The sequence below is a fragment of the Marmota flaviventris genome, chromosome 7 (assembly GCF_047511675.1).
Source record: "Marmota flaviventris isolate mMarFla1 chromosome 7, mMarFla1.hap1, whole genome shotgun sequence".
Lineage (NCBI taxonomy): Eukaryota > Metazoa > Chordata > Mammalia > Rodentia > Sciuridae > Marmota > Marmota flaviventris.
The window spans coordinates 85,759,167-85,774,473 of NC_092504.1; the positions used below are offsets into that span (position 1 = coordinate 85,759,167).

The 15,307-nt window shown below is 36.4% G+C and overlaps 1 protein-coding gene across 1 annotated transcript in view; it reads right to left on the reverse strand.

Moving 5' to 3' along the window:
* The window catches only part of Ap1ar (adaptor related protein complex 1 associated regulatory protein), a 37,053-nt gene extending 23,118 nt beyond the window's left edge, over nt 1–13,935 (reverse strand). Inside the window, exon 1 of the mRNA XM_027935437.2 lies at nt 13,514–13,935. Within this exon, the coding sequence (XP_027791238.1) occupies nt 13,514–13,596 (83 nt within the window). The 5' untranslated portion in view covers nt 13,597–13,935. The remainder of the gene's footprint in view (nt 1–13,513) is intronic.
* Between the last annotated feature and the right edge of the window lie 1,372 nt (nt 13,936–15,307).

Genomic DNA, 15,307 nt, shown 5'->3' on the forward strand with positions numbered 1-15,307 from the left:
ATTATCATATGTAACACAATTAAAAATAATTCCTCAGTATCATCTAATATCTAGTTTGTTTGTTTGTTTATATGTGGTGCTGAGGATCGAACCCAGGGCTTCAAACATGCCAAGCAAATGTTCCATCACTGAGCCACAAACCCAGCCCCCCCAACCCCCATTATCTTTTTGTGCATCATTTGTTTGAATCAGAGTCAAACAAAGACCACACACTGCTTGTTAGATATCTTAAACCCCTTTTAGTCTTTAGCAGCCCTAATACACTCTGTACTCCTCCCTGCCTTTCTTCATATCCTTAGAGAAATTGTATCATTTTGTTTTGTGTAATTTTTCATTTTCTGGTTTTGGCTGATATTTTCCTTCTTGGTGTTGTTTAACTTTTTTCTCTATTCCTGATATTTCTTGAAAATTGATAATTTGATTTAAAAGTCTGATATACTGAGTTCAATTTTTACAGGCAAGAATTTTTCATATGCAGTTCTTACTACTGGATCAGACCAGGAACTTTATCCTACTTCTATTGATGTTAAGATTGATGTGTAGTTTCAAGTATTGTCAGCATCCATCACAAAGATCCATATCAACTTTGTACCAAATAGTTTTATGGCATCCATTGATAATCATTGCTCAGCTCCACTGTATCATTAAATGGAAAAAAACATGATTTTATAATTCTGTTATTCTTTGGTAATTTATTAGCTCTATTAAGAATATCACTGGAGGATCTTGAACAGATGAACTGACAAGTTTTAAGAGACCCACAAGAAAGATGTTAGCAGTACAGCACAGAAATGATGGTGGCTTGGATCACAGTAATAATAGTGGCAGTAATAAGTAGTTTTGAAAACAAGGCTGATAGAATCTGCTAATGTATTAGATAGGAGTGTTTGTAAAAAGAAAGAAACAAGGATGTCTCCTAAATGTTTGGACTGAATACTTCAAAGAGTGAAGTTATCATTTACAGAGTTGAGAAAGGCTAGAAAAGGAGGTAGTTTTGGATACCTAGAGCCTGACATTGTTACAAAGTTAGAGTTTGGGTAACAGTTCTCTAACAATAAATTTCAAACCTATAAATTAACATAAATATCAGTCCCAAAACTCCTTAATAATACTTTCCTATAATTAACCCTGGTGTTACTTATCAATTCCAGATCAATAAAAGCACTTTTCTTTTCCTCCTTGCTTCAACCCAGAAAACCTGGCTTGGGGTGAATTTCAGTGGTATAACACTTGTCTAGCATGTGCAAGGTACTGGGTTCAATCCCAGCAACATGCCAATTAATAAATAAATAACATCAAACACAGGAAATTCATCTTTATTTTTCTTTTCCTATCCCAAGGAATGTTGACTGCATAGATGGCAATGTCAGCACTTTTCCCCCTCCCATACATATACTTCATATTATCACCAATAAATACATAATGCTTACTATTTTTATGGATTTTATTGCTAATCACTATGGAAAAGTAGAACAATAAGCAAAAATTAAAACTAAACAATACCTAATGAATCCATAACTTTGGCATTCTAAGTTACCTTAAAGAAAAAGGTTTAAGACTCCTAGGTTTTAAGACTTAAATGAAAATAGAAGTTAATCTTTCTTTAAAATTTCATTATGAAGAGGAAATAGAAGAACAGTTTAAATGGGACTGCAAAACTGGCTATTGGGTGTGTTGGGGCAGGGTGGGTCACAGGACTTTTCTTATTCAGTTCTCCCAGGTCTTCAATGAAAGGTGAGTTTTGGAAAAATTGGAATCAAAATGAGTAAAAGTACAATATCTATTGCAAAAACTTGACTCCTGATTATTGTTAGTTCACAGAAATAACAAGAACATTTTCCTTTCTTCAATTTAAAGGAAAAAAAATCAGTACTTTATTGACCTGATGTTTTCAGCTACATATGATGCTATAAAAATCAAATTAACAAGCTATTAGTATAATGGACAGCAAAGAGAGATTTACATTACTGAGTCCTTACAAAGGCCCTTAAAAAGGGGCAGAAACTAAAGGGTATTTTTGTATTTTTTTTTGTTTGTATTTTATATACATTTCAAAAACACACTGATTTTGAAGACTGAGTACAAAAAAATGTAAAATATCTAACTCCAATAACTCTAAGCTCTTTTTAATATATTCTATAGTCAAATACAGAAAAATAACTTTTAGATCTTCTTCAATTAATCCTCTCTCCAAGTTTAATCGATCACACTTCAGCAGCTGAAAACAATGCTGTGCATGTTCCAATACAGTTTAGAATCTAAAAGTATGCTCATTTTATATGTAAGACTGGTCATAGCATATGCTTAGCCTACTCTAAAAGAAAATCATTTTGTATTATATACAAAACATTTATGATTTTTTTATTAATCATAAAATGACTATTATTTGTAAAGAGTTTTTCACAAAATATTAGCAAAAGAAAATCTGGTTTAATATTTTCAATCATAACTGATTAGGATCTAAAAATAGAGGAGAATAGCCATCCTACTTTCTTAGAACTATTGTTAGCATATAAGTAGGTCATACTGTACGAAGCTCCCTAAATTTACTTAAAATAATTATTAGCACAGAGCAGTTTAAGATTTTTCTATTATGTAAACATTGCTTAAAAATAAAAATGGAAAGCTAAAACCCCCTATTCTCTGGATTCATATTTGTAACATTTGACTAAAGTTACTGAATCTTTATTCACTATGATAACACAACAATGCCTTTTGCAAACTCCCAAGTTCATTACACCAGATATTCTTGGAGGTGTGAATGTTTTAAGTATTGCAGGAAGTAACATAAGAAAATGACAATAGTAAATCTAGGGAGGCATCCAGCCCCAACTCTTGGGCAAAACTCAATAGTTAAGTTATTATCAGTGATACCTTTAGCAGTTCAGGTAGAAAAAGAGGGGAAAAAAAAGTATGAGTCCCTGAACTACATACAATATATAAAAATATCTCAACTAATAGATTTTTTAGTCCTAACAATTCTAGTTTAATAAAGAAGTCATTCACATAGTTGGGTAAGAAATAATCACCTTGTTAAAAATGAATATTATTGAGATTCACCCTCAGGTTGACACAGAGCTCAGGGGCTATATTCTATTATGCTCACCTATGTGTTTATATTTGTGCCAATAATACAGGGTTTTAATTATTAGAACTTGTTAACTGATAGGACAATTCTACCTTCTTCAAAATCTGTGGAATCAGTTTGTTAGGATTTTCACTGGAATTGCACTGAACTTCTGGTCAATTGATAAAGAATATCTTAAGCATGGGGAGTCTTTCTAACCATGAACACAGTATTCCCTCCATTTATTTAATAGGATTTAAAAAAAATTGTTCTAGTCTATCACTAATTTATTCCTAGTTTCCTTGTTATCATAGAATTTAAAAATATGCATTATTTGTTTGTTGCTGGTATATAGGAATATAATAAAGTTTTAATGGAAATATGAGCTAGCATTTCACATTAATTATGTTGGAGAAAAGAAGTCTTCTCTGATAATATCAAATGTTAGGGGAATGACGGAAATCCATTGTTGGTGAAAATATAAATTGGTATAATTTGAAAAAGTTTGGGGGCATTTTCTAGTACATTTGAATGTGTATAAGCTATGACTCTGAAATTCTACTTGTAGTTATATATACCTAAGGAATCTAGTACAAATATACTTGAATGTTAACTGAAGCAGTAATAGCAAAAAACAAACAAACAAAAACCAACCCTGAAAATAACAGAAATGCCCATCAACAGGAGAATGGATAAACTAATTATGGTTTACTCATGTTATGAAACACTACACAGGAAGAGAAATAAGTAAATGAACTGGAACTATACACATGAAAATGGGAATTGTGAATGAACACTCTAGGTAAGAATCACTATCCTTGATCAAAGATAATCCTATAGAGCAAATAAAACCAATGTTTATTGTATTTGAATAATTATAGAAAAATAGGAATACAATTCTTTCTTTCAACTTAGGAGAATAAACCAGCCTTAGTAGTTAGTTGCTCTGGCAAGTGCCAAGAACCACAAGAGTCCTAGATAAATAAGTGGGCATAAATGCATAGAGTGAATGCATGAATAATGTATGCAATCAAATTTGAGGCTAGGTAAGTAATGATGACAGCTTGGATTAGGGTGGTGTAAGAAAAGTGGATAGATTAAAAAAATGAGAAGATAAAAATCATGAGGTTTTTGTGGATGGAATGGAAATCGAGATGATGTGAAGCATTGGCAGAATTTCAACAGAAATATAATATGAAAGCAGAAGTCTAGGGTGGAAGAACAAGAGAAAAATAAATTTGGTAAATCCAAGACATACCACTTCCAGAAATGAAAGGACAAGGTATATAAAGTGATGTGAGATGCTAGAGAGTCCTCTAGAAATATAGCCATATCACAAGAGCCAGCTGTGAAGAAAATGGTAATGTCACATGGTATAGTTAGTTACATTTAACTTTCAGGAATTCAGTCACATGCCCTGGAGGGTAGGGGAAGGTGAGAAATGATGTGAGCAACAACTAACCATTCTATTCTAGAGTATATATATTCAGTTGTCAATTGGGGTAAATGTTGAGCAACTGAAACTAAAAGGCTTCCAAAAATGACTTAAGAAAAGTAAAAGTGCATTTTCCTTTTATTAATAGTCAGGAACTCTCCAAAATCATCCATAGACATTCATTTATATATAATCCTTATGTCCTCAAGAGCTGTCTTTAAATGAAATGAAACAGGTTTCTTTATATCCATTTTGCTACTACTGAGATGTGAAAATGTATTTAAAACATGTCAAGGATTTTAGAGGAGTTGAAAAGAGAGGTAATGGTTGGTTCCTGGGGCCTATCCTCTAATCAATGGTGGCATATAAAAAAATTTGGAAGAGCTTGAAAATGATATGGTACAGAAGTGGAGATTTTTATAAACATATTTACTTATCGATGTTATCAAGGTAGATAACAAGATAATTTTTTAAGATTAAAATCTGTCTTGTTGAGAACAGACTGAAAGTATAGTTTTTTTATGCTTCTCATGTTATTTTGCATAGCAGGTAAATACTTTTTTAATGTAAAACTAAAAATTTCTCAAAAATTCTACATTGCTATTGTTCCTTCTCTTCACATTCTTCTATACTGCATCTGTTAAAATACAGGAAGAAAGTCTTTTCCTATATCTTCTATTTGACAGTATAAATAAATGATGAAGAATCAGGGTAAATGGTTCCAAAGTTTATTAAAAATTAAAAGCTTCCCATGACTCCTTTTTTCCCCCCTGAACAAAAGACTGGAAAGGTTATAAATCAGATGCCTGGCAAAAACTATGAGAAAGATAATGATGGACACATTATTTTTCAATTATTAAATACTTCAGTGGAGGTTTAACCAATCAAATCTAAAGAGATAAGATCAATAGAGTTTTCCAGGCAGGAACAGCATCAACATAGGTGGTGTCATGGTTAATTTCGTTAACCTGACTAGGCTACCAGATACCCAGGTATGTTTAAAATATTATTTCTGTGTGTATTTGCAAGGGTGTTGCGGAACAGATTATCATTTGAATTGGTGGACCTAGTAAAGGAAAAGGTCCTTTCTAATTTGGGTAGGCATTAGCCAATCTGCTGAGGGCCTGAATAGAAAAAAAAAAAAAGGTGGGGGAAGGTTGAATTCTCTCTCCTGCACTGCTTGAGCTAAGACCTTCCTTGGTCTTCTGCTGCCCATGGACTGGGACTTAGACCACTGGCTTTCCAAAGTCTTCAGCCTGCAAAGGGAAGACAATGGGACTTAACCTCTACAACAGCATGAGCCATTTCCTCATAATAAATCTCATTTTATATCCATATAAAGGTACAGCTATTGGCAGATATATAGGTATCTCCTACTGGTTCTGGTTTCTGGAAAACCCTAACATATGTGGTAAGAGTAAAGTAACAATACTTACTGTTTAATAAGCTCCTCCTAATGAAGACAAATTTAGGAAGAACAGATACTCAGAAAATCAATTTTATGCCTTGAAAGAGAGAAAGCAAATCTTCTCATTGAACATATCAAAGACAGAGAATGGGCTTAAAAAAATTAGTCATTGCCTTTTAAGAGCCTGATTTAGAGGAATTTAGTAACTAGAAAGGACCTTAAAGGTCTTTTATTTCTCATTCACCTTCTACAATCTGTGTGTAGCACCTGATATTACTCACCACTTTCTTCTTTTGAAAACTGTTGTCATTTATGCATCTATGATACTGAATTTTTAAATCTTATTCCTATTTTTCACTGGGTTACTGAATGACAGGCATAACTATGAATTTAAAATATAAAAATGAATAAAAATTGATCCATGTGCCCAAGATGCTTATAGTCGAACAGGGTAGTCATGCAGATATATCAATAACTATTTTGCTTTGAGAGGGAAATGTTTAGATTAAGGATACCAAAAAAAAAAAAAAAAATCACACTGAAGAAGAGGAATTTAGATAGGTCCCAAGAAAGGGAAAGAGGGGATCATAGAGAAAGGACTAAAAGCAAGGGGGAGTGAAAAGAACGTCACTTTTCAAAAAACTGTATTCACTAATTCAATCAACAACTGTTTACTGAAAATGGACTACCAATGAGGCACTTAAGTAGGAGGTGAGTGTTTAAGGGTAAGCAAAACCCAGCATTAACTCCTTCCTTTATTTTGAGAGCAGAAGATAGACATTAACTAAATAATCTTATCATTTGAAGGATAATCATAACCTGAGGAAATACTCAGAAGAAAACATCATTCCATGATAATGTGAACTCTTATCACCTAAGGGGCTGGGAATGGAAAGACTTCTGTGGGGAATAATTCTTAAACTGGCATCTAAGAGAAGAGAGAGTAGAAGTTACTTAAATAAAAATGGATTCAAGGCAGAGTGTGACACAGATAATAATAATAACAACAACAACAAAAGTAGGCAAGGAATAGACAATGTAGAGTCTTGGATGTTACATTAAAGATTCTAAAGATTTCAGTCTTTAGACAGCCTTAAAAATAATTTTGTGCTGTGCTTGTGTCACAGATTTGCATTTAAGATCTCATAAACTCCAGGATGCAGGAAAAAAGTCAGGAATAGATGTGGGTAGATCCACTTGGTAGTTTATTCCCTCAGTTAAGAAATATTTATTAAGGACCTATTATGTGGCAAGCACTGGTGGAGTACTGCAGATACGGGAATAAACAAAGTCTCTACCTCCGGCTTAATACACTTATTACAGGGAGCAACGGACAAGAGCAAATAAGTACTCAGTCTACAAAGTCATAGAATGGCAAATGCTACCAAAGAAAATTAAGTACAGCCAGAGAATGGTGAAGGAGGAAGAGTGCTATTTTAACACAGGATACTGGAAATCTAGGCAACACAAGATGACAGCTTGGATTAAGATGGCAGCAGAAAGAGAAGTGGGTGGATTAAAAAGCTATTTAGAAAGGACAAAAAAACACCTGGTCCTGAAGATAGACTGGAAGTGTGGGATGATGTGGAGCAGCATCAAAGACAACTTCTAGGTTAGCAGCTATATGCACGCTAGACCCTGAGGAGTACAGACAGTGAGAAGAGTCTAATACATTTTGAAGGACTCCAATATGTAATGACTGAGAAGAAAATAAACATATACAGGGGACAGAGATTCAAGGAAAGAGGTAGCAGGAAAGGGGAACATTAGATTACCTTGAAGACTAAGTGAGAAGAAAATGGAAACATGAAGACAAGACAAGACAAATCTTAAGCTGTTAAATGGAAGACGTAGCAGATAGGAAAACAGCTGGCAGGAGACTTAGATCTAACTAAGTTCTAATGGTTCCAAGTTCTAATGGTTCCTTCTCTTTGTTTTTTGGAGTAGAAAGATACAAGCTCAAAAGTTACCACCACAAGTGCAGAACTACAATACGGAAGACAGCAAGATCTTTACTGAGGCAGAAAGGATGGAAAGATGTAGGCAACATTCAGAAGGAATTATCTGTAGGACTTTATACCCTGGGTTTGGAGGGTGAATGAAAGGGAGGAGTTTAATATGATTGTCAGGCTCACAGAATGTTTACCACTCAGGAGAAGAAACAAAGTCATAATGTTAGGGCTTACAAAGAGAAAAGGGTTATGAGAAGGAAATAAAGACAGTTCGGCTTTGTAAAATGAATTTTGAAAGTTATATTTGATACCCAAGTGGAAATATTCAGGAGGTAATTATATATTTCAGAGCTCAGCATGAAATGACTGAGCTCATTAGTATATGGGTAGAGGTAAAGTCATATGTTTTCACACCATTACCCAAAAGGCACATTAAAGAGAAAAACACATTAAGGAAGAATATAGTAAGGTTCAGAACAGAGCCCTAGGGAATCTTTAAGCTATAACCCTGAAAGTACAAGATATTCATATCCATTTAAATTTACTACTGCTTTCTTTCCCAACTTCTAAGATTTCAACAGAAACGTCTTACACTTTCGTATTTTTCAAAGCTAGTAAACATGCAAAAACACCAACATGAATCTCTTATAACTAACACTATCAATTACTGTACTTCAGTGACATACATTATGCTAAAATATTTTTAAATTTTTCATTGTGACTCTAAATGGTCTCCTAAAGAGTCAACATAAAGAGGCATGAGTATATGGGGGTGTTTTTGCTAAAGTTAAGGAATTATCTCGAGATCCAAAAAAGAAACTGAAGGACAGAAGAAATCTCTGTTTTGTAGATCCTATAAGTTCACAGATAATGCTATTCTTTCAACAAACATTTGATACTGAGAATGAAAAGAGATAAAGATAAAAATACAGTATTGGAATGTAAGGACTCTCGGCCAATATCTTGCTACCTACCAGGAATTGGAAAACTATGGTCCATGATCAAGTCTACTATCTGTTTCTGTCAATAAGGTTTTATTGGAATATTGTCACTACCCATTTCTTGATACATTGCTACAGCTGTTCTTGCACTAAAACAGCAAAGCTGAGAAATTACAACAGAGACTGTACAGTCTGCCAAACCTAAAATATATATTATCTAACCATTTACAGGAAAAGTTTACCAACCCCTTATGTAGAACCTGAAGAAAATATTATTTCCTCAGGGAGAAAATGTTATCTTGTGGGGCTGGAGCAAATTTTATAGGAAAAGTAATACTTAAAGATAAGTAAATGTGCACCCAAACCAGGAAATGAGGAAGGAAGAAATATCACATATAAAAGCATAGGGTGAGAGAACACTGTATTTTAAGAGAACAGGAACACTCACAGTTCATCTGGTACAGAGGAGACTGAGGATGTGGCAAGTGAGCAAACAGCAAAGAATAAGGCTAGCAAAACAGGGTAAAGTTAAGTTACCTCTTCAGAAGTTTAAACTTGATATTACTCAATTCAAGGATAATAATTAATCAACAAAGTTAAAATACTAAGATTTCTGAAGGAGCTAATTTTTTGGAATTAGAATAGCTTCAAGGTTATTCTTTTGTTTCTCACTGATTTGTATTGACATGATTTTTCTAAACGAGAAGACAAAGATTATAGATACCCTAATGCACAACTGCCATCATCCTGAGTATACCAACAGACATTACGTTGCATATTTGAATACTATGCAATTCGTCATGGCTGTCACAGGATGAAAAAAAAAAAAAAAACTGAGAAATTTTAACTGTAGGAAACAGGAGGCAGAAAGCAGTTATAAATAATGGACTGGCATGATCCAATATGGGTTTTAGGAAACCTAACTCCAATGACAGAAAAGGAAGATGGGCAGAGAGATACTATAAGGAAAGCAGCCTGGAAGTTACTAACTAGGCAAAAGGAGAGCAATATTTAAGGCACAAGCGCAGTGGAAGGAAACAAGTTCTGCAGAGATTGAACAGAATATCTGCAGGAATATCTCTTCAGTAGGCAACTGAAAATAGGTGAATGCAGGTGAGATTTGGAAGTGATAGCTGTTCAAAATTGTAGAAATGGATGAAATTTCTTCTGGGAAATGTTAGCACACAGGTGAAGGGAATCAATAAAGGGAAAATACAGGAAAACTACATATTATTAATAAGTAGATACAGTAAGAATAGCTAGGAGAGGATCAGAAGGAAAAAAAAAAGATAAAAGTGATGCTACAGAGGTCAAGAGCACAATTTCAATAGCTCGTCACACAGAATAAAGTCAGGTTGTTGAGATATGTTCAATGATCTTCCAGTAACAAAGTACAAGATAGTGTGTGGAGAGATAACAACCAAATGATTATATACAGAATAAAGAGTCATGAGATATTCCTTAGAAAGGAAAAGGGATCTGAATTCAACGGGCTGCAATCCCATTCTTCTATCTTATTAGACAAGTTAAACTTTCTAAGCTTCAGTTTTTAACCTATAATACTTGTACAGGTTGAAATAATTAATCCCAAAATCCTAAATATTTCATGAAAGGATCCCAAATCAGAAACTTTCTGAGCTCTGACACAATGTCATAAGTGGGAAATTCCACACCTGACTTCACATGATAGGCAGCAGTCAAAATGCAGATGCACTAAAAATACTATAAAAATTAACTTCAGGCTATCTGTACAAGGTATAAATGAAACATAAATAAGTTTTGTATTTTCAATTGGATCCCATCCCTAAATTATCTCATTATGTGTATGCAAATATCCTAAAATCTACAAAAATCTAAAATTGGAAGTTCTTCTTGTTTCAAGCATTTTGGCTATGGGATACTCAATATGTGATAGTACTTATTTCTTCATAGGAGCATGATGAGGAATGAATGAGGAAATATAAAGTACTTAGAACAGTGCCTGGTGCATACAAGTAATGAGTGAAATATTATTAATGTTATTTTTACTGGGAAAGGAAAAACCATGAAATCATGGAAACTATTGCCTAAGGTAACTCTGCTACTTGCAGCCAAAAGGGCGAACAACTGTTAAATATTGAGGAGGATAAAGAACATAATCGTACCCTTAAACTATAGAACATAAGAACTGGAATTATAAAGCAATTATAAAGCAAATTATAAAGCAAAGTAAAGCAATTATAAAGCAAAGTAAAGATGGGAATTAAAACACAATACAATAAAACATAACTGGGGTCTCTGAGAAAAAATAAAACTAAGAAAGGGACACAAAGTCTCCATGAAAGGTTTCTAATACTGCCCAAAGAAACAGAACAACTAACCAGCAGGTGGAGCTCTCTAGAATGTGTTGGCAGGCTAAATTTCAGTGAAGGATAACTCATTATGTCTAAATTTTATTTCTTAAAAGATATTTTTTAAAACCCTATTTTATCACCAAATAACTTTATTAGAAGTAAGGTTTCCAATATATATACTTCAACACTGATACTAATATTTTGATTAGTCAACAGATATTCTAGAATATAAAATATTAGAATTCTGTAGTATTCTTGGTTAACTCTGGTTTTGAGACTGGATAAGAGTGATCTGATTTTGAGTACTCCTGGGAAATCTGCAAGAGTAAGACACCAGGCTTTGCATCATAAAGCACTCCTGTGAAGTCCAGTTTGAATCAGCCTAAGAAAACCCAGCAAGCCCTATTTTTCTACCTGTGGTCACTACCATGACATATAAAACCAAATCAAGCTTTTGTTAACTATGCCTTGAGGAAAATCAAAACTTACTAGGTGGGTAAAAATAGCAACCAAATCGAGAGACAAAGTTTAACCTTATTGTGTAAATAATTATATCTACCTGTCTAAATGTTTACAAAAAGCTGCTAGAAAAATGTTAAGATTAATATTAAACAGTAAATTATCAAAGGATTCAAGTAAGGAAACTGTCAAAACTTGTGTTTTTGGATTAAAAGAAATAGGATCAATATTGATTGTATGGTTTCAGATGACAGCATCTACAAGACCCAGATAAAAAAACCCCATGTTTCAATGACATTTAAACATGGACATTTAACACACTGATTCACTGATTTCCTCCAGCTCATGTACTCAGGGACCAGAATCTACACTTTTAATACATAATTAGTTTGTAAAATCTCTGTGATAAAACAAAAATTCCACAAAATCTATATAATGTAGTCCAAAGGTAAACAGTAATTTTTGCCTACCCATTCAGATTTAAGACCCTCCTTCCTTTCTAAAGGTTAGAATTTAACCTCCTCAACACAAAGACAAACAATAAAAAAGGCAAATATCCTACTATTGTGTGCATGTAGTCCTTAGGGAAGCCTATTTAAACAACGTAATTCTATGGGTGCACACACACACACACACACACACAAAAGTTAGAGGTAAATTAGAAGATTGTGGATGACAAGATAAAACAGCAATCATGCTCCCCTTAACAGTGATAGTAATAATTCAGGGAAACCAAAAGACTAAATCAGGCAGAAAAATCTGTAAATCCTTATAACTTCCATTCCTGGGACATTCAGAGTAAAACCTTAAACTACTTTGTATCAGTGAGATGATACAATGTCTGGTTGATAAGTGAATCATATTATATTTTATGAGACCTTCATTGCCCAATGGCTCAAATTATAATCATCTGATTTCCGCATGTTTATGCTGAACATCTTACTTAATAATATTGGCTAAGTGGGGCAGATGCTGAAAACTCAGCAATGTTTCAAAAAGTGCAAAATAGTTTATTCCTTAAAGTGGCTTGGTTCAGATTTTCCAATTGTAGGTTTGGATTCCTGAGAGATAGTTAACAACAACAAAGTCAACTCCAAAGGGATTTGCCCCAATTTTCTAAATACTCTATTAAATAAAACACAAAAATGGAATATAAAAATTTTTACTCTATGGTGTGGATAGAAAAACCTTAGCATATCCGCAGTTTCACTCAAGGAGTGAGGTTCAGAAACACTTGGATTTACCTAGTGTGTGTGTGGGTAGCAGTCACTGCATGGCATTCCTCTCCAAATTTCAAAATAAAATAATGTGAAAAAAATGACATACTGTCTCTCTTGTCATCAGTACCAAAAAATCTGAATGCCCAATGGAAACTCAGCAATTTAGCAACTCCTTCTATCAAAAAGTTCACCAGTGCCTAGAATCTTATTTTATTTCTGCATCCAGATGACTTCTACTTAAAATCCATCTGAGGCATTAACTTTCGAGCCAAATTCTCACCTCCTCTGTCAGGACTAAAGAGGAGATCAAATACAGCAATACCGACTTTGGAATTAAACCCGAACTCAATGTAGGGTGTGTCCAGGTAGCTGTAGAGCCGGTCCTCCTGCCCATCAGTCTGAGAGTGCACCAGCTTCCTCGAGATGATGCCTCCCGTGACTGCTTCCCCGCGTGACAAGGAGTCTTGCTGGAGGTGGCAGGAGCCACACCCCGCCCCCTCCTCAACCTCTTTCGCTAGGAGGCCCAGAGACCGCCCCCTAGCAGGGCCTCCACGACCATCATCCTACTCGACGCCTGTTAAGCTGTAAGGATAGCAAGGCTCTCAGACCCTCCTAACAGATGGGCAACACTGAGAGGGCTCCCCGCCAGAAGCTGGAGAGGTGTCTCTCGGGCTGGGCCAGTCCCCTAGCGGGCTTACCCTCCGCCGCCTCCTACACGCTGCAGCCGCCCCGCTTCCTTGCGGAGCAGCCCGAAGCACTGCGTCCAGCAGCAGTTCCCCATCGCATGCCGCCCAGGTGCCGCCGCTGCTCCTCCTCCTCCCGCTCAAAGCCCAAACCCAGGCCCGGCAGCCGCATCCGCGCGGCACGAGCCGAAGGTGGGTTCAGGGAGCTAGGGCGGGCCGGCCGGAGCGCGGCAGCGTGAGGGGCTGGGGCAACGGGAGGGACGAGGCGCTCGGAACAAAGGCGGCGGTTAGTCCAGAGGCCCCCAAGCCGTGGCCGCGCGAGAGAGGAGCGCCGGGCTGCGGGGTTTCGACTGCCTGGCCAGCAGCATGGCCTTCTCGCCTCAGCCCCCAGCCCAAGACGAGTGACCGCCTCCGGCCGCCGCAGTAGGCCAGTCCTTGGGAGTCGTGCGCGCAGGCCCCGCCTTCCCGCGAGCCAGGCCCGAGCTCGGAAGCCGAGGCTGCCACACCCCCGGCCGCTCCAGGGCCCCGATTGGGCTCCCTTCTTCGGCAGCCCCGCCTCCTCCGGCGACCGGTCCTTGCCTCACTTCCGCCAGCCTCAGCCTCTGACCCGCTCGATTGCTCGGTGTAGGTGTTGTATTTGTCGGACCTTGACCGGACTAGAAAGTTTCCTTCTCTTCTTGCAGTTTCTGGACTCAGGGCCCCGAGCGCGCCGAGTGTCGTATGGTTAAGGTTCAGCCTTCGAACTTTGTACTAAAGCCCTGGGAGCGTCTCCCTAGAGCCCCAGGCCGGAAAGCAATGAATGTGAAAGGCATTTCTCTGCAGCATATGCTTCGTTTTTGTTAATATACAACCATCGTTGGGAATAGAAATGGATTGAAATTATGCTGTGCACACCAATGATTTCTTTTTCTGGATCTCATCACAATTTCCATACACTGTCAGTGTACTAAGGGAGTTTATTAATGGTGCACTACTGGCCAGGTGGGGAAGTTGGGATCCAGAGGAAATCTGCAAGAGTGCTAGGATCTTTCAGGGTCACCAACCTTGCCAATGATCTGCCCAGAATTGTTGGAGAGGAGTGTAGGGAAAGCTTCCTGATCTGTGGCATCCCTGTTCAAATACATGGTTTTTGTTTTTGTTTGTTTGAACCCAGGTTTTCAAACAAACACGGAGCTACATCCCCAGCCTTTTTTTATTTTTTTTAGTTCAGACTCTTGCTAATTTGCCGAGGCTGGCCTTGAACTGGTAATCCTCCTGCCTCAACTTCTCCATTTGTTGAGGTTATAGGCGTGAGCCATCGCACTGTGTTTCAGATGCCACATTAAAAAAAGCAGGTTTTTGTCAGCAGGTTGCCTTAAAATCATACACAAGATGTGGCTTGGTGAATGCTTAGTTCAGTGAGCGAGATGCTTTATTGACTAAAGAGATATGTCAATAAATTAATGTTTTAATTAATCCTAGTGAAATTGCTGTATTTTAGAAAATTGATATTAATGATAAAATGTTATTTGATTTGATCAATTACTTTATTCCTGAAATCTAGGCCACCTTGGATTTCAGTATTAGCACCACTTAACTAATTTTATTTGGAATTTACTCAGCTTTGTATTCAAATACATAGGATAGTGTACGCCTAGTGGTCTGCTCTCACTCCATGAGTGTTGGTGAAATGACTGAATGACTTCCTAAATAGTGACTGTTCTCTTTGCCCTTCCTGGTCTCTGGAATCAAGTAAATATATTAATGAAATAGTCGGTAAAGTTTATAAATATTTAAGGAAACTGGTACATCTCTGAAATACTAATTAAT